This window comes from Microcaecilia unicolor, chromosome 4 (assembly GCF_901765095.1).
Source record: "Microcaecilia unicolor chromosome 4, aMicUni1.1, whole genome shotgun sequence".
NCBI lineage: Eukaryota > Metazoa > Chordata > Amphibia > Gymnophiona > Siphonopidae > Microcaecilia > Microcaecilia unicolor.
The window spans coordinates 275,476,411-275,503,607 of record NC_044034.1 but is presented as its reverse complement, the minus strand read 5'-3'; the positions used below and the strand labels follow the sequence as shown (position 1 = coordinate 275,503,607).

Genomic DNA, 27,197 nt, shown 5'->3' with positions numbered 1-27,197 from the left:
TCAAACCATCACGAGAGAAAGTTTGTGCATGATAACCGCATAACTCATTTCTATCCAATATTTTCTTCTATTTCATTTATTCCAAACGTTCCATGTTCATTGAGCTTTCCCCAAGGAGGTTTAATGACAGGAGGCGGCATGACATCACAAAGCTGAAGCCGGTTTTCCCCCACAGCCATCATCTTGGTACTTCCAAAATGAACTACCAGCTGTTGCATCCCAGTGTTGCCAACATTGCTTATTTCCAGCGAGTTTGTGTTTGGTTTATTCCTGAACTCATGAGTAGCTTCGTTTTGGGATGGTTTTTATGTTTCTTGCTTATTTTTGGGCTTGTTGCCGCTGGCAGCGTATGTGAGCAGAATGACTCACATACACTGCCAGCAGTCTGTCTTCACTAAGAACCCAGAGCAGGGAAATTGGGTGTGTTGTATGTGAATTTATGGGAGGCTCAGGCTGCACTATGTGTATGCTGAAGTTCTATGTTTAGGTCTGTCACGAACGCCTAGCCACCTGCCTGGGGTTACTCCTGGTGCCACTTAGAGCGTCTATCCCCAGCACAGCTCAGGTCCACCTGCACCTACCGCTTGTACTCTACACTAGTACCCTCCTTCCACCGACTGGTTCGCAACCGTCTCTGGGCGAGTCTCCCGCTCTCCAATTATCCCCAGAGATTTCTAGATTACTGAAGCCACACTCCCAGTGGTCCCACAGTTCCCAGAAATCACTCACAGACCCAACACATAAACCACTAGGATTTTTTGTCAGTCCAGACAGAGAGACAATAAACTTAAATATTGTTTATATTTAAATTTATTTATTAATTTCAAATATTTATAACAATCATATTTGAAACAAGAAAAGGTACCTTCATCAATAACATCTTAATAACAATAATAAAGAAACATTTACTTGACTGGGTACACTCAAGTCCACAAACTTAAATATTGTTTATTATCTTAAAAATTGAACAGTGGAACAAAGAAAGTGCAATTAGCAAACAATAACAGGTAACTGAAATATGGATCAATTATAGCACTAAACAAACATTTGCATACTGTCTAAACTACCTGGGAAGATCAGGACATATGATTCACCGAGCCTCAGCAAAGAGATCTGTCTCTCTTTTCTCCCGGGCTAAGACTGAAGCAACAACTGTTGGGTAATTTCAAACTCCAGGCCAATCAGAGCCCAGTCAACAAGATTTAAAAGTATACTGCTCACAGTACTGTAGATTCACTTCTTCACTAAGTGAAACTAAAAGAGGGCATGCACTTTTCTATAACAGCTTTAACATAAAACATACACCACCTGCTGGCCAAACTACAGAAATGCACTTCAAGAGTTAATAAAGGCAATTTTACAGGTTTAAAACACACTGTTCTGTCACAGGGTCTTTTTGAGAAACAACAAAGGAAGTCTACCCCTAACCCCAGAGCTATTGCTGCCCATAGTTCCCCCTAACACCGAAGCCATCGCTGCCCGCAGTTCCACCGAACTCCAGAGCTTTCATTGCTGTGTCCCTGAAGTGCAGATGCATTTTATGTAGAAATATCTATATTGTCATCATAAGCAAAAATAAAGGCATATAGCACAGTACTGAAATCCACAATACAGCATTGCAAACAGCAAAGCAAGCTCTTGAGCAATGTCAAAAACATTTTGAATATAACCCTGTCCCCCTCTTCACAGACCCCTCAAACTCCCCTTACATCCCCCGCTCCTGAATCCCCATCTAAAAGAAAGAATGCAAAACAATATAAATCTCACAAGTTTGCAATTGTCTTGGATTAATTAATATGGTGGCAAGCTGTGCCCACTGGCTTCCACCCAGATAATGAGCCAGATAGCCTCATACCGTCTCCTGTTAAACCTCCTTGGCCTTCCCTCACCAGTGCCAGAGCCTATGAACAGGACAGCTTAACCAGGCCTTTCTTTTACATGTTTCTATGCAGTTTACAAGGTGCTTCCTGGTGGTCTTCACTGCTCAAAAATCTTGCAAATGCAGCATAGAACTGCAAATTCCCAAAAACAATGTAATTAACTGGTACCCAAAAAAGGTTGCTTAGTTTAGCTTTGATTATTGGTGCAAACTCTACAGGTAGGATGTACAATACAAGCAGTTTGATTCATGCTCCTTAATTTATAGCGGGCAGAGTTGAGAAACATTGCAGACTGAAAATTAAGCAAAAGAAATTGCTTTCATGTGCTTTATATGTAAAGTATAGTTAGCAAGAAATTGAAATATCTTCGCTGTAATAAAGTAAGTAGTCTCTGTTCCAGGAGTTGATGGAAGAGCCACAGGGAATGGATGAGAATCAGGAAGAAACAAAAATGGACAAATTAGAGCTCAGTGTTCCTTCAGAAAAAGTCCCTTCAGCTGACTCAAGTGCTAACCCTCTGGAAAAATACATGCAAATTATTCTCCAGAGTAAAGACCACGAACTAGCAAACAAGGTAAGAGCAGAAGATGTGCTTTCCTGCTTCCTTAAAAAAATATAAGTTGAATGTGCAAAGGCTTGAGGCCAGGGGGGGAGGGGGCTTCTGTGGTCTGTTTTAGTGACAGTTACTAGATGCAAAATGAGTGTTTGTATATATATATATATATATATAGGTAACTTGGCACTTGTCTCTCAATAGTCAAATAGCCAGTTGGGTTGGAAGAAGATCAGAAGGTTGTTGAATTGAGACTTCTTTTGGTTGTATAGCTCCTTTCTACATGGTAACCAAGCCCATGTGATATTATTGAATTGATGAAATACTCAGAACAGTGGAATCATACATCCAACATATACTTTAATCTTGCATTGTGTTTTTCTCTATGTAGATAAGTAGAATTTGAAAGTGTTCAGTTATGTTAACTATCTAGATGTGTTGGATATTGTGAGACATTGAAGTGCAGCTGAAAGCCCATAGACTTGTGAAGTGTATACATAGATATCGTATAACCAAGTGCCTAGAAAAAGGGGTATTTTTCTCATAAAACAGGTCAATTAACATAAAACCTAACATTTTTTCAAGCATAAAACATCTAAATGAAATAATATGTCAGACTAAACAAATATAACTCCATTTCTCCAAGGACAAACAGGCCTATAATTCTCACAGATGGGTAACTCTGGTTTGCATTGCCTGTCCGGAGCTTCTAACAAGCTTAAAAAAATAGGTCTTTGAGCATGAGTTATACTCCATCGCACATGCGTGAGTGCTTTACCGGCTGCCGCAAGAGCGCAGGACCAGCAGTACAATATAAAGCATAATAAAAAAGAGAACTCCAAGGAGTGTAGTAAATTTAAAACAAATCGGAGAAAATTTTTCTTCACCCAACGTGTAATTAAACTCTGGAATTCATTGCCGGAAAATGTGGTGAAGGCGGTTAGCTTAGCAGAGTTTAAAAAGGGGTTGGAGGGTTTCCTAAAGGACAAGTCCATAAACCGCTACTAAACGGTCTTGGAAAAATCCAAAATCCCAGGAATAACATGTATAGAATGTTTGTACATTGGGAAGCTTGCCAGGTGCCCTTGGCCTGGATTGGCCGCTGTCGTGGACAAGATGCTGGGCTCGATGGACCCTTGGTCTTTTCCCAGTATGGCATTACTTATGTACTTATAAGGAGAGATGGGAGGGTATGTAAGAATATAAGGCCTACTGTCCAAGGAGAATACTTGCTACCGGTAAGTACCTTCACTTTCTCCAAGCAGGCCTATAATTCTCACAGATGGGAATCCGTAGCTACTAGGCTCACCAAAAACAACCAGTGGTCAATTAGACCTTGCAGTGGCAAGGGCAAAAAAAGTAATTAACCCGAAACTATATACAACTGGGTGAGAGTGCAGCCTGGAACAGAACAAAATGGGCCTAGGAGGGTGTAGTTGGACTCTAGATTCCCAAACAAATTCTGCAGCACTATGTCCAAATCGACTGTCAAGTCGGTTATCCTGAAGGCATTAATGGCATGTGAAGGTTTGGACTGATGACCACATCACAGCTTTGCAAATTTTTTCAACGGAGGCTGACCTCAACTGAGCTACCGACGCAACCATGGCTCTGACATTGTGAGCCCTGACATGACCCTCAACGGTCAGTCCATCCTGGGCATAAGTGAAAGAAATGCAATTTGTCAGCCAGTTGGAAATGATGCATTTCCTGATGCTGACCCCCATCTTATTGGAATCAAAAGAAACAAAAAGTTGGGTGAACTGTCTGTCCCACACAGAGGGCATGATCTGGTGCCCCCCTTCTTGTTTGTGTAGTACATGGCAATCTGTTGTCTGTTTGAATGAGTAAATTTGGTTGGTTATCAGCTCCATGAAAGCCTTTAGAGTGTTCCAGGTCGCCTGGAGCTCCAGAAGATTGATTTGGAGATCTGTTTCCTGGGCTGACCAAGCACCATGAGTGTCAAGCTCATGTAAATGAGCTGCTCACCCTTGGTGGTATGCATCCGTCGTCAGCACTTTTGTGGGCTGAAGAATTTTGAATTGGAGTCCCAGAGTCAAATGAAATCAAATTGTCCACCAGAGTAGGGACTTGAACCAGCTCTGGAGGAGCTTGGATGACATCCTCTAGGTTCTCCACGACCTGATATGACTGGGAAGCTAGGATCCATTGGGCAGTTTTGATATGAATATGTGCCATGGGTGTCACATGAACAGTAGAGGCCACGTGGCTAAACAACCTCAACATCTGCCAAGCTGTGACCTGCCGAGCTGCTTAGACGTGAGTGGCAAGGGCAATGAGAGCATCTGCCCGCGCCAAGGGAGAAAAGCCTGAGCCGGCTGAGTGTCCAGCAGAGCTCCAATGAACTCCAATCGCTGGACAGGGAGCAGATGGGACTTGGGGTCATTTGAAACGAACCTTAGTAGCTCTAACACCCGAATAGTCTTCATGGACTCCTGAGCCCCATCCCAAGACATGCTATCCACCAGCCAATCAAAGAGATAGAGTGAAGAGCCATTTTTGTTAGCTGTGTGTACTCCCTTTTCTGCATCTGCCAACACCACAATATTCCGCAGGCCCTCATTTTGCAGTGTTTTAGTGTGGCAGAGGGAAGGTCCCAGAGTGGCCAGAGTCATCAATTGAATAAAAGCAGATTGAAAAAAAGTGTTCCAAGATGATGCCTACACCTCTATACAGGCCTGCAGCCAGTCTGCCCTTCTCTCTCTCTCTCTCTCTCTCTCTCACATCCTACCTGCTCTCAGCCTGTCTCCCTACTCCCTTTCTCAGAGAGGTAGTTGAGTTTGCTGTCTCATGCGATTTGGAGTAACAAGATCAACAGGCTCTTCTTGCACCACAACACATATCAGTTGCTGCAAAATATCTAAAGCCTTGTCTGATGTAATGACAAACTAAACTATATTAAAATTTTGATACCACCTCAATAAGGCCAACATACAATTCCTCCACTGCAAAACACTGTGCACAAACTTGTGCAAAAAATGAGTTGGAACTTTACCATACCATAACAGCACTAACTTCCAGGACTCAAAGAGCAAAACCTTATGTGTGAAAAATAGCACTGTAGGTTTTATTGATCAATCCAAGATGGTACTTTGAGGAGAGATGTACCTGCTGGCGCTCTTTTCCCCGGCATGTTGCGAGTTCTTTCGGGCTCCCTGTGAGCTGAAATGGATAAGAGGAGGTCAAAGAACCGTGGGCTACCCCTTGCCCCCTCTTCAATACCCTCAATGAGACAAGCCACGTTGGAGTGTTTTCACGCACCACCAGGTCCTACCCTATCAACCTCTTCACGTTTGCCTGTGGCAGAAGCTTCGGGCGGCAGTTTGAGTGGGGTCTCCTTGACTCCCGTAGAACGTGCAGATCCCCCGCAACCCGGAGGTCGGCGTTCAAAGGGGGCAGCTCACAGCAGATGTGGCTCCTGCTTTGAATGAGGAACAACTTTCTGCGAGCAGAATTCTTGTAGAAGGAAGTGTGAGTAGTTTGACTCAAGTTGCAAGCCAGGCTGTCTCCGATGAAAGTCGGGCATTGGTGAAACCTGCCGTAGTGACATTAGAGTCACTGTGGAACATTATAAGCAACATTGTTCAATATTACTAGGAAAAATACTAAAGATAACTATTTTGACACTGTCAATCACGATTTACTTCTTGCCACTCTGGCCTCATTTGGGTTCCAGGGCTCTGTCCTCTCCTGGTTCTCCTCCTATCTCTCCCACCGCACCTTCAGGGTATACTCTCATGGATCTTCCTCCACTCCCATCCCGCTATCTGTTGGAGTTCCCCAGGGATCTGTCCTTGGACCCCTTCTCTTCTCTATCTACACCTCTTCCCTAGGCTCACTGATCTCATCTCATGGTTTCCAGTATCATCTTTATGCTGATGACACCCAGCTCTATCTCTCCACACCAGACATCACCGCAGAGACCCAGGCCAAGGTATCGGCCTGTCTATCCGACATTGCTGCCTGGATGTCCAACCACCACCTGAAGCTGAACATGTCCAAGACCGAGCTCCTCGTCTTTCCACCTAAACCCACTTCTCCTCTTCCTCCACTCTCTATCTCAGTTGATAACACCCTCATCCTCCCCGTCTCATCTGCCCACAACCTCAGTGTCATCTTCGACTCCTCCCTCTCCTTCTCTGCGCATATCCAGTAGACTGCCAAAACCTGTCGCTTCTTCCTCTTCAACATCAACAAAATTTGCCCTTTCCTCACTGAGCACACCACCCGAACTCTCGTCCACGCTCTCATTACCTCTCGCCTCGACTACTGCAACCTACTCCTCACTGGCCTCCCACTCAGTCATCTATCCCCCCTTATCCATTCTTAACTCTGCCGCACGTCTTATATTCCACCCAAACCATTATTCTCATATCACCCCTCTCCTCAGGTCACTTCACTGGCTTCCGATCAGATACTGCATACAATTCAAGCTTCTCCTCCTTACTTACAAATGCACTCAGTCTGCTGCTCCTCACTACCTCTCTACCCTCATCTCCCCCCTACGTTCCTGCCTGTAACCTCCGCTCACATGACAAATCCCTCCTCTCAGTACCCTTCTCCACCACTGCCAACTCCAGGCTCCGCCCATTTTGCCTTGCCTCACCCTATGCCTGGAACAATCTTCCTGAACCCCTATGCCAAGCCCCCTCCCTACCCATCTTCAAATCCTTGCTTAAAGCTCACCTCTTCAATGCTGCTTTCGGAACCTAACCTTTCGAACATATAGGCTGCCCCAATCTGTCTGACCTATCAGATTGACTGTACATTTGTCTTTTATATTGTAAGCTCCTTGAGCAGGGACTGTTCTTCCATGTTAAATTGTACAGCGCTGCTTAACCCTAGTAGCGCTTTAGAAATGTTAAGTAGTAGTAGTATTTCAGATGCTGTATTGGTTCAGGCATGGGCATCCAGCCAATTAGCTCAGGAATTGGATTCTTAAAAAGTATAGTATTCAGACTCTAGAAAGTTTGGAAACAGTCTCTATGAAGGAGAAGAATTTTGTCCAGTGGCGTATGGAGTATTTGGAGAACCAGACCAGAAGACTTAAATTGAAACTGTTGAACTTCCCTAGGTCTCCCCTTTTGCCCATGGCTGAAATGTTTAAGAAGTGTATGGTAGAGACATTACAATTGTCTCCAGATTCTTTACCACCTATTACCAGGACTCAGTATATTCCGGGCCCCAGGTGTTTCCAGGGCCTAGTTACTCAGCCTATGAGGGAAGGTGATTTGAATTTAACTTCATTTTTAGAATCGTCTCTGGAAGTAATTACCCAAAGGACAACATTGGTGGTGACTTTTGCTCTTGAGCCTGATTACAATACTGTAAAGCTTTCCTTTCAATATTTGGAGGTGATGTTTATGGTTTCAAAAATTAGGGTATTTCCTGATTTATCAAGAGTGACACAAGCGAGACGCAAAGCCTTCCCGGCCCTTAGGACCAGGGTTCAGGCATTAGAAACTAACTTTGTGCTTTGATTTCCTTGTATATGTTATATAGTATTTGAGGGTAAACAATTTCAGTTTTTTGAACCTAAACAACTTGTAGATTTTCTGAATTCGATGGAGGATGGAAATGTTGTAGTATAATCTCACATGTTCACTGTTAGGGGATGGCTGAGGTAATGGTGTAGGAGTGATGGATCTTCTATATGTTTCTTTTTCTTTATTATCTTGGATCTAATTTCCTTACTTGTGGTCGAAGTTTGAAATTTAGTAATTGATATTGACCTGTTTCCTATTATTATGTATTATTGGGTTATTTCTGGATCCTGGTATTGTGATACTTGGTCAGATATTGTTCCATTGAATGTAAAATTAATAATAATAAAAATAACTATTACACCAGGTCCTAAAACACTAATTCGCAGATGCTCAAAACTCCCACGGTAGAGAAATACCACCAGATCAACATGGCTCAGCAGCTCCCTCACGCTCATCGCAAATGACATGCAACTTTAAGCACAGTCATAGTGTTGAGCATGAGAGACAACTGTGGGAGGATTGTGCCCAGTAGTCCCCAGACCTCTCACCCCCAAAGATGTGAGGGCCTCATGGTCTGGTGAATCCTAGGCCTCCCCCTACCCACAAAAATAAATAATACCCTGCTGGTCGAGTGGGACCCCAACACCCCTTCCCCCTTTGGGGACTAGCCCTAGTGGTCTAGCAGCAGGCCCCCCCCATCACCTTCCTACCTCAAAGAAATGAAGAGGGTCTAGGACTCCCTCCTCAAAACGGTTCAGATGCCATGAGTCCCTGTCGCTTGCTGAAAGAAAGACCGTTATGTTAATGAAGCTCCAGTGCATTGTTATACATAGTGTGGACACCTAATATAAAGTGGCCTCCCGAAGCAGGAATTGAAAGTCATTACAGAATTCAGCGAGGGTTTAAATCAGTTCTGACCTGGCCCTTTGGCCTTTCTTAAATGGTCACCTACTTATGGTATCCAAAAATGCTGATATACTGGTTGTATGAAGGAAGTTGATATCCCAGACAGGATGGGCATGGTTGAGTACTAAGGATTAGAATGGGAGTAGGCAACACCTTTCCTCAAAAGTCACAAATGAGCCTGCTTTTTTAATATTCTTCAGATATATTTGCATGTACTGCCCAAATTTGAGGTTGTATGTGAAGCTTTATAGTATGCGATTTCAAGCATGAGTAGATGATGGATAGATTAAAACCCTAAAAACACAAGTCCAAAATATTTCAGCAACCCTAGTTCCACAGAAAACGTGTATAGCCATGAGTAACTGCCTTTTGAAATTCCAAGATGCAATGATTTTTTTGTTGTGATTTTTTATTTTTTTCATTCAGAACTCTGGAAAAGAAGAGGTAGAAGATGTCTCTTTATTAAAGAGCCTGTCAAATGAGAGAGACGACAGGTATGTTTAAGGCCTTCCACTGCTTAACCAGTATACTGCTCTGAAGACAAGGGGAATTGCTAATCATTCAGATAGGTGGCATCATGGATGCTTGGCACCAACCAATGGCTTTCAGAGCTTTCTAGGAATTTCCTAACACGATTTCTCTAGGCATACCAGTGCAATAGTCCGGACTGATCTTTTTGGTGTGAGGCCCAAAGTTAACCTGGGTGCGCAAAAGCAGTATGGATGTTGACACCACCTGTAGTTTTGGCATTTCCCTGTTCTACTGCTTCTAACTGGTTGAGCAAACTCCAAAGTGGTAGACGGAGGGCATGGCCCACCCATGGCTATGCCCCTGAAGTTCTCACATACCCCCACAGTGTGTGTTTTAATTCTTTTCCATGAGGTATATGAACATGTTACATCTAGTGATTTTTGGCTTTAAATCTCTTTGCTAATGTTGAAAAAGTCTTGTAGACTATTAGAAAGACATTGGAAGAAATATAAGGATGAAATTTCGTATTCTAATTGAAGAGATAAGATAATATAAGTTGGCCATTAAGGAAGAAAAAATACTTTATTATAATCAGCAGGTAAAGGATACGGAGATGTTATTTAAGATTTACTGCACCTTGACTTTTTCGGATGGGGTATTGATGACTCCTGAGTCTGCTGAAAAGTTGGTTCAATATTTATAATCTAAAGTTAGCAACATTAGAAATTCATTTAGTTCAGTAGTTATGGACTCAGTTGGTACACCAGCTTTGAGAGAATTGTCAGTTAGAGATTATACCTACTAACAGATTTTGGAATAAATTTGCCCCAGTTTCATCTAATCGAGGAATAAGGATTTTTTAAAAGCTAGTAAATAAAGGTTGCTCCTTGGATGTATGTCCATCTTTCTATCTAAAAGAAGTACCTTTAGATATGTTACAATGGCTTACTAGTTTTGTTAATAAAACTTTGTTGGAAGGATCTTATCCTAAGGACATTGCTAGAATTGTGCTCACCCTGGTACCAAAGAACATTGGGACAGATTTGACTATTGGATAACTTCAGGCCTGTGGCAAGTATCCCATGGATTGCTAAACTTTTGGAATTTATATAAATTCTCTGATTACCTTGCTATATCAACATATTTACACTCAGCACAGTTTTCAGCCAATGCATAGTAGAGAGACCATTGTTAATTAAGTTGGTAACGGAAATAAGGAAATCTTTGGCCATGGGAAAGAATGTACCGTATTTTTCGGACTATAAGACGCACTTTTTTCCCCCCAAATTTGGGAGGAAAATGGGGGGTGCGTCTTATAGTCCGAAGGTAGAGATGTAGCAGGCCGCCTGCCCTCCCGCCCTCCCTCCGAGTTCGGGATCGCCCTCCCTAGGGTTACCTCCCCTCCCCCCGGCCCTGTCACCACCTCTCCCCTTACGCGATCTTCCCTGGTGGTCTAGTGACGTCGGGGCAGGAAAGAGCCCCCTCTTTCCTGCCCAGCGCGCTGCTCTGCATCCTCCTGTATGCTGCCTGTGACGGTCTCGGCGAGAATCAAAATGGCCGCCGAGAATTGAAGTCTCGCGAGGCCACTTCAATTCTCGGAGGCCATTTTGAATCTCGCCGAGACCATCACAGGCAGCATACAGGAGGATGCAGAGCAGCGTGCTGGGCAGGAAAGAGGGGGCTCTTTCCTGCCCCGACGTCACTAGACCACCAGGGAAGATCGCGTGAGTAAGGGGAGAGGTGGTGATAGGGCCGGGGGTAGTGGAGGTAACCCTAGGGAAGGGCGATCCTGAACTTGGAGGGAGGGATTCGGGCAAGACGCACCGGAGCACCTAGGTTTTAGAGGAGGGAAAAAGTGCGTCTTATAGTCCGAATTTTTTTTTTCCTATTTCCCTCCTCTAAAACCTAGGTGCGTCTTATAGTCCGAAAAATACGGTAATTCTTGTACAGTTTGGTATTTGTATGGCTTTTGATGCTGTAGCTCATTCTCTGTACTGCTCACTAAGGAGTCCTTTTACTAAGGTGCACTGAAAAATGGCCTGCGGTAGTGTAGAATATGTGTTTTGGGCGCGCGCAGAATTCTTTTTCAGCGCACCTACAAAATATGCCTTTTTTTCCCGAAAACGGACGTGCGGCAAAATCAAAATTGCCATGCGTCCATTTTGGGTCTGAGACCTTACCGCCAGCCATTGACCTAGCGATAAAGAATCTGGGCGGTAATGAACTACGTGTGCCAAATGTCACTTGGCACACGTCCGTTACGCGCGCCCGAAAATAAAAAAATATTTCTCAGATGCGCGTATCGGACGCATGCCAAAAATGAAATTACACGCGGTAGTCGGGCGGTAACTCCATTTTGGCATGCGTTGGGCATGCATAGACGCTTACACGGCTTAGTAAAAGGGCCCCTAGATTAAGTGAGATGGGAATTATAGTCAGGGTCTTTCATTGATTCACAGCATTTTTGAAAAATAGAACATACAATGTCAGAAAACTTGAAGATACTCTTAATGTCAAATAATTTTTATTAATGTTATAAGCATAACAGAACAGTGCAGCAAGATATAAGTACATTACTCAAGTGATATTATAGGAAAAATATACAGAAGTTGTACAGGAAGGCTTCAATATAAAAGTGAACCTTGTAGAAGAAAAGCCTCAGAGAAACCAACAATGAAAAGTGTAAAGGAAATTTAGCCAGGGACTTAGAATGGGGAACCCAGAATTAAAAATGTTCAGATAGATAAGGCAGGGAAATTACATCTTATTCCACTGTAATCTCAAATAGGAAAAAAAAAGAAAAGACTCACATTAAATTGTATAAGGACTGAATCATCTATGCAAACTACTGGTAAGAGTTGGAGAGGAATGGAAAAGAGGTGACCAGAAGTGATGATACTTCCAGGGCTTTTCTTTTTTGAAGCCAAACTAACTTTTCCATTCTGGCTAAATGCCAAACTTTATTCAACCAAAAATACTTGTAAGGTAAAGTAGTATCTTTCCATTTCTGGGCAATACACACTTTAGCAATAAGCAATAATAGTCTAAAGTTTAAATATTCGAAATGAGCTAAATATGTTGGAGGCATTCCTGGAAGAATAAAAGCAGGATCCAGTGGAATTTCCTCCCAGACCAGGGGCCAGATGCACTAAACCTAACGAGCCCACAACTTGTGTTTTAAACTGGTTCCAGCCAGTTTAAAATGCAAGTAGTTTACCGGGGGGCATGCACTAAGGGCATTTTCCCTGTCATGGTAGCAGGCAACGGAAACGGAATGCAAATTATCCAAAGGCTATTATAATGAGCTGCACTACTGTTGCAGCTCATTATAATGAGATGCACTACCGTTTTCCGATTCCCTTACCGTGGGAACCCTAACGGGAGTCTGCACCTCTCAGGGCTCCTGTGAGGGAATCGGAAAGGAAAAGGGCCCCAAACAAAGGTAAAAAAAGAAAAAAAAAAGCAGCGAGCGCACGTGAGGGGTGTCCTTTATGGACGTACTCTGCCTGCGCTTGTGAGGGACGTCTTTTATTTGTCTTTTCACCGTTTTTTTTTTTTTTTTTTAGTTTTGTCTCCCCGGCGCTGCTCACCTTCTGTAGCTGTGCGAGGAGAAGGGAATAGGGGACGTGCGAGTCGATCGGGACGTCCCTTTCGATTATGCTCCCCTTCCAGGTCTCTTCAGCCAATCAGAGTGTGTTTAGCTGACACCAGCAAGCTAGACGCGCTTGATTGGCTGAAGAGACCCGGAAGAGGAGCATAACCGAATGGGACGTCCCGATTCTCCGACTGGCTACCGAGGTAATGGTCAATGCAACGGAGCTATAACGAATAGCTCATTTGCATTCCCTTTCCTTAGTGAATTCCCGTTCTCTACCGATTCGCTATGGAATTGGTAGGGAACGGGAATTACCGATGACTTTAATGCATCTGGGTACAAATTGGAAATATACAGTGTTATCCTTATCCCAAAAGCTTGAACGTGGGGACAAGTCCACCACACATGTGCCATATCGCCCAGGATAGAGCATCCTCTCCAACTTAATAGAGAAGATTGTGTCTGCTATTTCTTCACTTGTTGAGGCTTAAGATAGGGTAGAGCATAGAAGTTGCAATTCTGTGTTAACCAGACTTAATGAGATGGACAAGCAAAAGCAGAAATACTCTTCTTTATGTCAAGTGTAACATTACCATAGTAGATAACTGGACAAAATAACTTAAGTAATAAACAGAAAATTACTGTGGTTCAGAGATTTGCAAACAATTTCTCCAACTAAGTACATAAGAACATAAGCATTGCATTACTGGGACACACCGCAGGTTCATGAAGCCAAGAAACCTGTTTCCAGCAATGGCCAACCCAGGTCACAAGTACCTGGCAAGATCCCAGAACAGTAAAACAGATTTTATTCTGCTTATCCTAAGCAGTGGATTTTCCCGTCCATCTTAATACTGGCTTATGGAGTTTTCTTTTAGGAAATTATCCAAACCTTTTTAAAGCCCTACTAAGCTAACTTCTTTTACCACATTCTCTGGGAACGAATTCCATAATTTAATTACACATTGTGAGGAAATATTTTTTCCGGTTTGTACTACTTAGTAGCTTCATTGCCTGCTCCCTAGTCCTAGTATTTTTGGAAAGAGTAAACAAGCGATTCTGTTTCACTCCACTCAGTATTTTATAGACCTCTATCATATATCTCCTCAGCCATCTCTTCTCCAAGCTGAAGAACCCTAGCCACTTTAGCCTTTCCATTTAGGGATGTTGTCCAATCCCCTTTATCATTTTCGTCACCCTTCTTTGTATCTGTTCTAAATCCACTATATCTTTTTTGAGATGCAGTGACCAGAATTGAACACAATATTCGAGGTGTGGTCGCACCATGGAGCGATAAAAAGGCATTATAACGTCCTCATTTTTGTTTTCCATTCCTTTCATAATAATACCTAACATTCTATTTGTTTTCTTAGTCACCGCAGCACACTGAGCAGAAGATTTCAACGTATCATCAACGATGACACCTAGATCCATTTCTTGGTCGGTGACTCCTAATGTGGAACCTTGCATTACATAGTGTTAATATGTGTCCCAGCTTGAGACCTATCCACTGGAATAGTGGTGGGCCAAGTTACATAGCTTAAACAGCTGAAAAGCACTGACTAGGCCTGATAACCAGCTGATGGCCTTATAGCAGAGAGCCTGCAAGAGCAGGACTGCTTGGTGAGTCTTATTGAAACCAGGTACAACTTTCAAATTGAGTGTAACACTTAAGATGTAGAAAATAATGACAAAAATGGTAAAAAGGTTGGTTTCTAAGATGGAGTCTGTCTTTGTAAAATGGCTCCCAGAATCACAAGATACAAAGACGCAGATCTCTCTCAATATTAGGAAAGAGGTTTTACAAGTGTTGAAATTGGCATTATGAAGCAATCTTAGAAAGGAGGGGCAGGTGGGCACCTGACCTGTGGTTAAGTACGAAGAAAGATTAGAAAAAAAGTCTCTCTCCAATTGACTTGTATGGGGACGAAATACTATATAAGAAATGCAGAGCTGAGCTAAAATCGGATTCTTTCCCCACCAAATCTCTGAAGGCGAAGCTTTGGCCGGTTGAACCCAGAATCTGCCTGATGTATGTACCAACTTTAAGTCCTAAGTGGTGAGAATAAAATACTATTTCTATCTCAATATTCTGTAGTCTCTGTGTTAATTTCTCTGTTTCATTTCACACCTTATATCACATAAATAGATTATCTTTTAAACTCTAGTACATCATGTGGGAGAATAGATGCTCTAGGATGTCCTTGGAAATTAGGAGCCAGAAAACAGAGGTCATATTTAGGAGACTTATTATGAGCCTTCTGAAACCCTCTCTCTACCTCCGTGGGCAAGGGTCCTGCGGGGTCTAGAGAAGGGTAATTAAAAACAATAGCTATAATTCAGGTTCCTCTTTCCCACATGCATCACTTTGCACTTGCTCACATTAAACATCATCTGCCATTTAGACGCCCAGTCTCGTAAGGTCCTCTTGTAATTTTTCTCAATCCTTTTGCGATTTAACAACTTTGAATAACTTTGTGTCATCAGCAAATTTAATTACCTCACTAGTTAATCCCACCTCTAGGTCATTTATAAATATGTTAAAAAGCAGCAGTCCCAGCACAGACCCCCGGGGAACCCCACTAATTACCCTTCTCCATTGAGAATACTGTCCTTTTAACCCTACTCTCTGTTTTCTTTTAACCAGTTTTTAATCCACAATAGAATACTGGCTCCTATCCCATGACTCTCCAATTTCTTCTGGAGTCTTTTATGAGGTACTTTGTCAAACGCCTTTTGAAAATCCAGATGCACAATATCAACCGGCTCACCTTTATCCACATGTTTGTTCACCCCTTCAAAGAAATGTAATAGATTGGTGAGGCAAGATTTTCCATCCATGTTGGCTTTGTCTCATTAATCCATGCTTTTGAGTATGCTCTGTGGAATGTGGAAAATCTCATACTCCCTAGGAGGAAGGCAGGCATACATGAATGCCTGATCAATCCCACTTATCTTACAAATCTCTGGTGGTTGGGTCCATCTTGAAAAGATCTAAGATAGGGCTTCCCAAACTTGTTCTGGCGGACTCTACCCCCATTTTGGTTTTCAGGATATCCACAATGAATATGCGTGAAATCAGTTGACTGTGGAGGCAGCTGGACAGGTTTGGAAAGCCATGGTTTAAGATTCATACCTTGTGTCCCCAGTTAAGATCTTATGACAAGCATAAGAAGAGCTTTGTGGAGCGCAGGTCTCTTCTGTTGCTTTTTTACTGCGGTTAGGAGAAGTTGTATTTTTTTCACCATCTCTACACTTTGCTCAGTCCAAGAGAAGAGCTTCTTTTTGGTTTTTCTTCACCTTTTTAGTGCTGCTTCCATACGTGGAACATTGTTTTTCCCTTTCCCTTATTTTCTTAGTTTTTTTGCCAAATTTTTAAGTTTTCTTATTTTTTTTGTCATCACAAGGCTGCTTTCAGGCCTTAGCCTTGGCCGGGTTCACTTATATTTTTTTTCGGGTGCCTCGTCCCTTTTTCCGGCACCATCGCTTCTTTTAATTTAGCCAACAAAGTGTTCCCGTCCATGTCCACTAAAGTTCCCAGTGGCTCAAAGTGCTGTACAAGGTACAGTCGGATAATCTCTGGAACAGACACCCATTCTTGGTGTCTCCAGTGTGTAGGGCCTGACCATAGCCCTGCATTTTATCCTTTGTCGTTGTATGAAGAAGGACCCAACTTTCCAGAGAGGCTCAACACGAGAAATGTTTTGGAGCTAAGTCTGGTTCCTCGGCTTCGGCATTGATCGAGCATCACACTGGCATCAGGAACATCGGCAAGCATGGCTGCAGCTAGACCTGCAGATACTGGGAGCAGTGGTGCATCGAGTGGGTCTCCACCTGTCTTGAGGCCTAGTGCTGTGCAGAGCCTCCGGGACCGTCCATCATAGGCTGACCCCAAGGCAACATGAGGATTCAACTTCGTTCTTATTGGTACCAAGGAGGTTTGGTGACAAGCTTTGGGCTAAGGCCAAGAAGCATTGTCATTAATCCCCCTCGACACATGTACCGGGAGTCCGGGACGTCGATGGATTTGTCACCTGAGAAGTGTCAGTGCCAGGAGGACTGTTCTCCCTCCATACAGGAGGTACCGACACACTTTTCTATTAGCAGCCACCAGCTGGCTCCAGAATCGACCCCGACAGTCCCTGCAACCTGTCTCTCAACTGGAGCCCCAGCTTTTCCTGATGTTGGCCCTCAATGAGTGCATCCGGGTCTTCCTTCCTGAGCTGCTTGATGGCCTTATGCAACGGTGTGCATAGGCACCAAGGGTGCTTGCGCCTACCCTGGCTCCTATTGTGGCATCGCACGGCCCTCAGCGCTGCCTCCAACACTGGTATTGTGTATGGCCCAATGTCAATTGCCACCCAAGCCGGAATCCTCTCGATGTCAGTGGAGGAAGCTTCGCCAGAGTCAAGATGGGAACCGACTCCTCTATACCATTCTTGAGGACATGGCTTCTCTGCATCAAGGCAGGCTCGGTCTTGACCCTCCCATAGAGAGGTTTTGTCTGACACCGATGAGGAGCGCTCATGGAAGTCAGAGGAAGATCCCAGGTAGTTTTCCTCAGGCGAGTCCTTTGGGATACCCTCTGAACCCTCCTCTCCACCTGAAATGAGAAAGTCTCCCTGGAGAGACTTCCATTTCCATCTTGTGTAAAGGAAATGGCTGCTGCTATTCCATTTCCTTTAGAAGTGGATGACGAGCCCAGGGCCAAGATGGGAACAGGCTCCTCAATTCCATTCTCGAGGACATGGCTCCACTGCATCAAGGCAGGCTCGGTCTTGACCCTTCCATAGAGAGATTTTGTCTGGCACCAATGAGGAGCGCTCATGGGAGTCAAAGGAAGATTCCCAGGTACTTTTCATCAAATGAGTCCTATGGGATATCCTCTGAACCCTCCCCTCCAGCGAGTTGTTTAAGGTTGTTTTTATTCTGAGTTTCTCCTTACTGCTTGTCTATGGTAAATAGTGAGGACTGGATGCCAAGAAAGATATGTGTCAGTTCAGTTTTCAGTTCTCTACCTCCACCTGCTGGTTGATGGACACAACTATCCAACAGGTTCTAGAATAGTGGGAAGGACTATCATATAACATTTAAATCATTTCTTGAACAACCCACATCAAAATAATGCATTTAACAGGCTTCAAAATAAATTGTCCCATCTAAGAAAATCAGCATTTCAAGCAGCCAGCACTTATCTCAAAGAAGCAGGAGCTGCCATGCATACACGGAAACATCTTTTCAGGAAATTCTTAGAAAACGCAGTGATATCAGCCACGTGTCACAGGACAAATAAACAGCTTCACTTTAACCATGACCAATTTTGTCTAGAGGAGTTTTTTTTTTAATGTATTCAATAGATTGAAACATGATGCAAGTACTCGCTTGTTCAAGAAACCCAGAGATGAAAATACAAAGAAATAAAACATTTTTATAAAGGAAACTCATAACTCCTCCTTAGACCACTATTAAAAGGGAGAGTGGATTAAAAAACATTAAGGAGATCACAAGTGAAAATAACACTTCACTGTATATCATTCTAAGGTTATTAATCATTTAATGTTACTGGAGACATTCTTCATATCTGTGAAGGCCCTCAAGTGCTCTGGATCAAAGAAAACATACTTTAAACCAGGATAACGCGCTACACATTTACATGGATATGCTAATAAGAAGGTAGCACCCAAAGCCCAGGTTTCTTCCCTCAGAGTCAAAAATACTTTTCTTCTATCTTGCATGGTCTTAGTCGCATCCGGATACATCCATACTTTTTGGCCAGAAAAAGTTTGAGAATTAAAAAAAAAATCTAATAACATTAAGGTCTTGCTCAAAAACGAAAGACATAAGAAGCGTTGCTGAATCAGTTACTTCTGATGATTCCTCCAATATGGCAGACAAATCATGCAATTCATTACCCCCTTCTTGAAACTGAACTCCACTTGGTGGGGGTAATGCCCCTGTAGAACTTGTAGAAACTGGTAAGTAATATACCTTGTTTAAAGGGGGAATAGCTGTTAAGGAAAACTCAAAACTTCACTAAGAGATTTTTTTTAAAAAGTCTTCAGGGATATTCCCATGGACCTAGGGCAATTCAAGATTTGGAGGTTTAATCTTCTATTAAAGTTCTCAGTTTGTTCAGTTATCCTTAATACTAGCCACAGTTCCTTTCAATTCTTTAATATCCACTTTAGTTTTTTTCCAAATATGTCGTTAAGTATTCTTGTCTAGCATTTTCCACAGTTTGAGAAAGAATATCCACTTTACTTACAAGCAATGATATTTCCTGGGCAGATTTTGCTACCATAGCATTAAGCCCTTGAATAGCCTTCCAGCTGTTCTCCAGGGTAACAACCATGGGACTTACTGAGTCCTGAGCTATCCCTTCATCAGTTCACTTGGCAGTCAACACCTTGGGTCTAGTACTGCTACCTAGTATCTCTTTTCTTGCGACATCTGCTTTCAACGTGGTCTCTACTATGGCCCAAGTATCTGCCAGACATGGTGGTAGAGTGACCTCCAGAGGTGACGACGAAATGTCGGATCCCAATATTGCAAGCACTCCTTTGTCTGTACTCTCAGCAGGTTCCAAACATGACCAGCAAAGGTCTCAGTGTAACGACTGAGAGTCTGTTGAGCTGGAGAGGAAGATCGGGCCTGTGGTGCCTGCACCTTCACAATCCCTTTGCGTTTGGTATGGAGCATAGTGAGTCAAGGCAAGAAGAAGCTGGGTGCCAGCAGAATCCCTCGATAATGGTAAACACAACCAGAAGTTCAGCCCGCCATCTTGCCACGCCCCCCCACCACTATGGAATATTTAAATGGGCTTAATTTTCAAAGCTGTTTTCACTTGATAATTCAAGAGAACCATATTACTGTTTTCATTTGCCAATTTACTTGTTTATTGATGATACTTTTAGTATCATGACTCATGTTGTGTAGCTCAATATAAATGTGAAGTTTTGTTTCAATCTGAGTTACATAAAAAAAAAAAAAAAACTTGTTTTGTCAGGCAGGAGACCAGCCTGTTTCCCAGAATAACAGCAGTCTGTAGGAATAGCATAAGAACTGAGCAGCCTCTGGAAAAAGCAGATAGACTCAGTAATTTTCTGATCTTATTGCTTACCTCCAATGTGCAACTGCATCTATGCAAATTCTCCAGTTCTGAGAAATCAGCTGAGCACTACTTGTTCTTATCCGAAAATGCTCTGTGGATTATACTGTAAGCTGTTGCCGTTGAAGCATTAAATACCATGAACAGAAATGACCTGAGATCAGTGGATTTGCCTTTCTTGTTGAAGTTGTCTAGTAATGGGGGATTTGGGGGGGTTCTTTAAATTATTCTTTCACCGCTCCCTCTGGATTGAGTACTAAAGTAATATGTGGCCATGAGGAAGTTGTAGATGCCACTAAAATGCTCTCACTGCTGCCCTTTGGATACTGATCAGCTCTTGCAGGGTAATCATGTTAGGTTGAACATTTCAGCAGCTGAGTAACTAGCAACTGCCAACAAAGTCTCATTGACCCATCTAGTCTTCCCAGTTGTCCCTTTTTACCACTTAAGATGAGCATATAAATTCCCATATGTAATCAACAAAAGCTTTTCCCCTTTCCCCACTCCATCACTGGCTTTCTATATCTGTCCCAAACATTCTCATTTGGAGTAGGGAGGTTGTTGAGCCATCTTGGAAGCCTGCTGCGAAGGGTGGAACCATGGCCACTGCATATTGGTTTTTTTCCCAGACTGATACAAAAAGTGTATTTTCTATCATATGACTGACCCGAGCCCTCTCATTTTATCTAGCTGTTATGCCCCACCACACCTGCTCTTAATAGTGTTCTGTGTTGTGTCTCAAAAGCCTCTTTAAATTGTCAGTAGACTAGTCTGGGCATTTACCACCCTTTTTAGCAAAGAAATATTTTCTCTTGTTTCCTTTTTATTTCCCTGCCACTTCATAGTATTAGTCCTTTGCTTCAGATTTTCTTTTGCTGTGAAAAATATTATCTTCCGCTACTTTATAGAAGCACTCATACTTAACAGGTTTCAGTACAGTCCCCTATTCTCTCTTTGCCCTACTGAATGCATTTTGAGTGTCATGTCCTTTGTTGCAGGCTGTGTTTCATTTTAGTAGCCCTTTTTCTAAAGCATTTCCATCCTCCAGAATCTCAGGCTGTGTTACCAGCATTATCAATCGTCTTCAGCCTGAGCAAAAGCCACCTCTTGCTGGCCAGCTTAGTATAGAGGTGTCACAGGGGAATGATTTGTTCAATTTGTTATTCTTTGTAAATGTATATATAGTTTTTATTATTAAATAAAATTGCCCTTCTTATGGGGGAAAACATAGATTGTTTCTTCAAAGGTTAGTGTCCATCCTCTGATATGTTAAAAAGAAGGCTTAGTAAGCGAAGTAAATTAGTACCAACCGTCTTTAAAAAACAAAAACAAATGCTGGCTGCAGGGTTTAATGCTAGTCACGGCTTTTAAAATATTCACATATACTTCTGACAGCTGAGTAATATGTATAACAATGACAGTCAAAGAACAGAAGAGAGGGTTCAGAAGTGCACACACACAAGAACAGCAAAAAAAACCTTCAGTAATGGGCCTCCGAGAATGGAATAGTCAAGAGTCCTGACACAGCTGTGTTTCGGTGTATGTACGCTTGCATCAGGGGTCAGTGAGAATGAATACTCGATATAGTTATGAATATGTGTTCTTCAAACTGACACGATTACAGGAAATGCATCAAGAAGTGCCTTGGCACTCATACATCATCAATTTGCTCGAAGGCAAAAAGTCAATCTAACAGAGTGGAAGTCAGCAAATCACAAATTGAAAACGCGTCTTAGTAACCAGTGGTTAAAGTGATTCATACTGAGCATGAATCAGCCTGGCGCCTAACTAGGCAACCTGTGGAGAATTACCCCTTATGAGTGAGATTCTATATATGGCACATTAAAAAAAAATCGGCATAGAAATCAGTGCCGACTAAGCGTATTCTATAAGTGGCGCCTAGATTAAGAATACGCTTAGTTGATATCTCAGTGCCTAAAACTACACGCCTCCATTTACACCAACGAAAATGTGGTATAAATCGCGGCGTATAGATTTAGATGCACTGGGCCATATTCTATAATTATGTGCATACATTTTGAAACACCCATAACCATGCCCCTTTTTGCCTGCACACATAAATTACACACACTGCATTACAGAGTGTGCTTAGCAAGTTGTGTGTGTAAATTCTAATTATTGCCAGTTCTCATTATTGCTTAAGAGCTATTATCAACACCGATTAGCTTGTTAAGCCAATTAAGTTATGTGTGTTATAGAATACGCTTGGATTTTGGGTGCGGATCTGTAGGCGAGCTATGTAGAATCTGAGGGTATATGGCTAGCGCTGGGGCAGTCTTAAGTATTTTCAGTGGCACTAACGATATAGTGCAGCTATAAATTCAGATACGGTTCTTATCTGTATAGCTGTCACATCTCTATGGATATGTGCCTTTGAATGCTGAGCCACCTGTGTATGACAAAATTCAACTTTGCTGCTATTTTTTTAGCAGTATCCTCCCACACCCATGAGTCATAGCCCTTCTGTTGTTTGAAGAAAGGCCTTAGCTCAAAAGGAAACTGGCAGATTGTGCTTGTGCTCATTAATACTAGAAAATAAAAACTCATATTATATGATTTAGATTTGTATATATTGGACTTAGATTGATGTACTAGAACCCTGTAATATTTTATAGTGAATGATCTCAGAGAGAACAAATAAATGGTATAGTTCCTTCAGCACTAGCTAGTAACTTGCAGGTTTTGCAAGCTAATTAATTAATGCTTATAGGTCAATGCAAAGCAAGGGAGATTTCCAAAATGGTTCTGCTAAAAGTGCAGAAGTATGCTATTCAGTACAAGAGTCTAGCTTAGGGTGTGATATGCTCAAAGCTTTTCTCCTGTGGCAGTTTATAGGGAAATGGTTTATCAATCTGGTCCCTAGCCAGGTTTGTATTAAGCAGTGGAGTTCCCCTTTCCCCCCAAAACACATAGAGGCATCCTCCTATAAAATGATCAAGGCCCTTAAAATAATAGGCAAGGAGGAACAGGGTGAATCAAGGAAAACCCCAATTGGACTGCTTAGTACTGCCTGAGTCTAGTAATGCTTCTCATGACTTATTCTTTGTTTCCCCCCACTGATTTAGCATTGCAGCTATTTCTGCTGAAGAACCTGAGGAGGACTTTTGGTGACGGGTACTTGATGTGATGCAGAAGCGGTTGAAGAGTCTTCTATTGCACTAACACCGCCAAGCAGTGTGATGTGGATCAGAATGGTGCAATGGTAGCTGGCATCTGCCCATTTTTTGGTGGTGTTCCTAATGCTCAGGAAAGGGGAAAATACATATAATAGCAGCAATACAAAATTGCTATGATGCACTGCAAGTTTGCAGCTAATATAAAATAAATCTTGCTTTTACATGTTATCACTCTTGGGAGGTCTAAGCCTGTTTTAGGGTAGAGCAGCAGGATTTTGCCACTGGCATCAGTTTCTAATGCTGGCATGTGGCCACATGTGCCATGGAGGATGTCCCAGTTCTCATAAAATGGTAACATCCAGTAATATCAGATAGAGGGTGCTAGAAAGGAGAGAGTTGCAAATCAAAGTTCCTAGTGCTATAGCCCCACTGGAGACTAATTTGGATTTTGTCTGAAGCTTGCAGAGTGACCTGAAGGTGATAATTTAAAAATCTAATAGTTATAGCAGCAGATAAGAACCAGGAAATCCCAGTTCAAATTCTACAGCACCTCCCTGTGCTCTTAGCAAAGTCACTTAACGTTCCATTGCATCAGGTATGTACCTCACACACCTAAGGTAAAGCTGAAAAAGGCATAAGCTAAATCCAAAATCCATTTCCCCTGTGTAGAAAAACATGCCTGTATAAATTGTAGATTGAAGGGTTTTGGTTACGTAAGTAGAATTATGATTATGCTTAAATGTAATTGTGTATGTTTCAGTGCTGAGTATTGACTGAAGTCGGAATGCAGAATAGTGAATACAATGCTACTGGACATTATACAAAAGTATTTATCCCTGGATTCTATACAGATGGCCCAAATTTGGGCACCAAGGGCAGATGTGTGCACGTGCACATTAATTAGCTAAGGAGACATCAACAATTGATATCACTTAGCTACAATTTAGAATTGCACACACATCTGCTCTAGGTGCTATTCTGCAACAGCTGCACCTACATTTTAAAAGTGCACAACTCCAAAGGGGCGAGGCAATGGGGTAGAGCACAGGCCACTTAGAGAGTGTTCTCAGAAGTTGGGCGCAACATTATAAGAATACATGGATTTGCGCACCCAGCTGCTGTAAATTGGGCACCAGTATTTACAGCAGGTTTTGGCAGGTGTAAATGCTGGCTCCCAAAGTTTAAATCCCAAAGAGAAAACCAAAAAAGCTGCCACAAGTAGTGCAATGGAACAAACACAAGAGTGGAAGGAAAGATGTATGAGGATGCTCTAATGTACTTGAAAACGTGGTTTTAATAAAGCAAGTCCCAGACACTTAAATTCAACACAATCTGTGTTTTGGCTCAACAAGCCTGCTTTAGGAGTCAACTGCTGTGTCTTGACAAAATATGTAGAAACAGAGAATCAAAATATCGATACAATCATTCTTTTCTTTCTTCCTTCCAACAAGAACGCACATGTGAACTGAACTGTATACTGTTGGCAAGCACACCAGTGATAGTTCGCTTCATAAGCGCATTCTTGTTGGACGGCAGAAAGAATGATTTTATCGATGTTTTGATGCTCTATTTTTACATATTTTGTCAAGACTTAGCAGTTGACTCCTAAAGAAGGCTTGTTGAGCCGAAACACAAACTGTGTTGCGTTTACATGTCTGGGACTTGCTTTATTAAAACCACATTTTAAAGTATATTGGAGCGTCTTGATACATCATTTCCTTCCACTCTTGTGTTGGCTCCCAAAGTTTGGCATGAAATCAGCTCTAAGCTACTCTTCTATAAAGGGTGCTCTGCACAGAGTGAAATTTATAGAATACTACTTTAGTTCAGATTTTTCTGGTGCCTAATCTTGGGCACCATTTACCAAATCTGACCCTTAGTGCCCAATTTCTATCATTGGTAAAGAAATTATGCTAGAGTTTTCAGAAACATTGTACACAAATAGTTCCAGTAACAAAGCTGGATCCCACAGTCAATTTTAAGGAAAAGGAAGTTCAAATATTCTCTTCTTGGTAGTTTGGGTGTTCATTTAGGCTAACGTGACAGTATGGAAACAAGTCCAAATGCATTTACTCTATCATGTGGCAATGCATCCAGCATGCCTGCTGGCCTTAGTGGTTCTGTATTATAATGCAATTTCACTTGGCATGTTCTCAAACTTTGAAAACTTAACAAAAATGTAAAAACAAGGGAATGAAGTGTGGAGTTAGTGGATGTGAAAGGAAGCCAGCCAGCTGCTTGACTTTTTTTTTCTTTAATTGTTGATGTGGCAGTTCCCACCTGCATGCTTCCAGCTCAGTTGGAACAAGCATCCATTGGAAAAATAACACCATGAGCGATTGTTTGTAAAAAGAGTATTTTCCTATTTAAGAACATATCCAGCAGGTGTAGGTGGTGGCCCTCAACTAGAAGCCAGAAACTACCACCCCAAGTATCCATTGAGTAACAGCGCTAGATTCTGCCTCTGGCTGGGCTACTGAAAAGGGCTACTTTGCCCTAGAAGGTCCTGTAAATGTTTTCCATAAAAAGCTTCATTTCATGTAACTTATATCCCAGTAATTTTAGTACAAAAATTGTATTTTCCTGTCACTACATAATTTGTTTTTGATTTTTTTCAAGTAATAAACAAAAATGAATACGCAATCTAATATTTTATACTATTCTTTATTTTGAAAATTGTCAAAAAATTAGCCTTCTGTAGAGCTGAGGCATTGACTAGGTTTTAATGCACTGTATTTTAAGCCCATTCACTTTACTTCATAGCACACTTTTTCTTCAGGGCAATGAATAAGTGGCTTTTCTTATGATGAAATGGAAAAAAAAAAAAAATCAAGAAACTGAATATCTCAATAGATGCAATAACTCCTGATGTGACCTCTCTTATATAAGTCATGCACAACTATATACACATGGGTCTAGGGCTGACACTGGAGACCTCTAGTAATTAACTTTTAGTACATACAAAACACATCATGCAATACTGTGCTATTTATAAAGTGATGTGGAATGTTGGCTTCAGTAATATCAAACAGTTTGTGCCCTAATGTAGAACTTCTGTTGCTTAGAAAATATGGAATACAGCTAAGATTGTTGGCACACCCTATCCTAAAAGCTTTCATGAAGGAACTGTGTAATACACAGAAGGGATACAATGGGTGTTTATTAAACCCTAAGGGCTTTGGATTTTAAACTATGAGCCCTGTCAAAGGAGTCTTGCTTACGTTTTGTGCCCAGGGGTTATGGGAACAGTTTCAACCATACATTTTTATGTTTTGGGGGGGTTTATAGCATAGGCTTTTGAACCAATTGTGAATGATGTACTACAGTTCAGGGTTACTGCTAATAAACATTTGCTGCTCTTACTAGTGTAAAATTTTCATCAATTCTTTGTAGTAAAAATTAGGGACACTGTCATATTACAGTCAGACACACCAGACTCCCAGGATTCAGCATCTCCAAGACCCAGTGGTAAAGTCAGCGCTTTGAGGATTTGCTCAGTGGCAGGATCACTGCTGGAGACTGAGCAACAGCAGTGGTAGCAGCCCAGCATCTCTCACTGCAATGTCATTGGCAGCAGCAGTTACAGTTTCAGCAGTGCTCCTCTCCTCTCCCCCCCCCCCCCCCCACTATAAGGCCTATACTGTATGTAGATTAAAGTGTGACAGTCAAGGCTTTTTTTTTTGGAGGGGGGGGGGTAGAATGGTGCTGATGACTCCCTGCTGCAGACAAACTGGGATAAGAAAGTAAGGGGGGCTAGGGAGAATGAGTCAGGTAAATGGAAGGTAGGAGGGAGCAAGGGGGGAGAGAGAGAATTAGAGGTGTTGTGAGGGGGATTGAAAGTCTATGAAGAGATTGAGAGAACGGGGTGGGGGGGGGGGAGTAAGGGAGCACATTGAAAGTCTGTGTGCGTAAGAAAGGCTCAGTGTAGGGAGGGAGATGAGAGTAATGTCCCTCCCTACCCTGATCCTTGGCCAGGGCCAGCCCAATTCAGTTTTTTTGGGGAGGGGAGGAAGGCAGACTGGCACAGCAGTCACCACCAA

General features: G+C 42.3%; 1 protein-coding gene across 5 annotated transcripts in view; it reads left to right on the top strand.

Moving 5' to 3' along the window:
* Positions 1-23,385, top strand: part of OFD1 (OFD1 centriole and centriolar satellite protein) — a 136,260-nt gene extending 112,875 nt beyond the window's left edge. For 4 of the 5 annotated variants that reach the window (XM_030201583.1, XM_030201582.1, XM_030201581.1 and 1 more), the window contains 3 exons: positions 2,269-2,454; positions 9,273-9,340; positions 23,107-23,385. In XM_030201583.1, coding sequence (XP_030057443.1) covers positions 2,269-2,454; positions 9,273-9,340; positions 23,107-23,152 — 300 coding nt within the window. In that variant the 3' untranslated portion in view covers positions 23,153-23,385. The remainder of the gene's footprint in view (positions 1-2,268; positions 2,455-9,272; positions 9,341-23,106) is intronic. The other variant, XM_030201580.1, reaches the window with a different exon arrangement.
* The last annotated feature ends 3,812 nt before the right edge of the window (positions 23,386-27,197 follow it).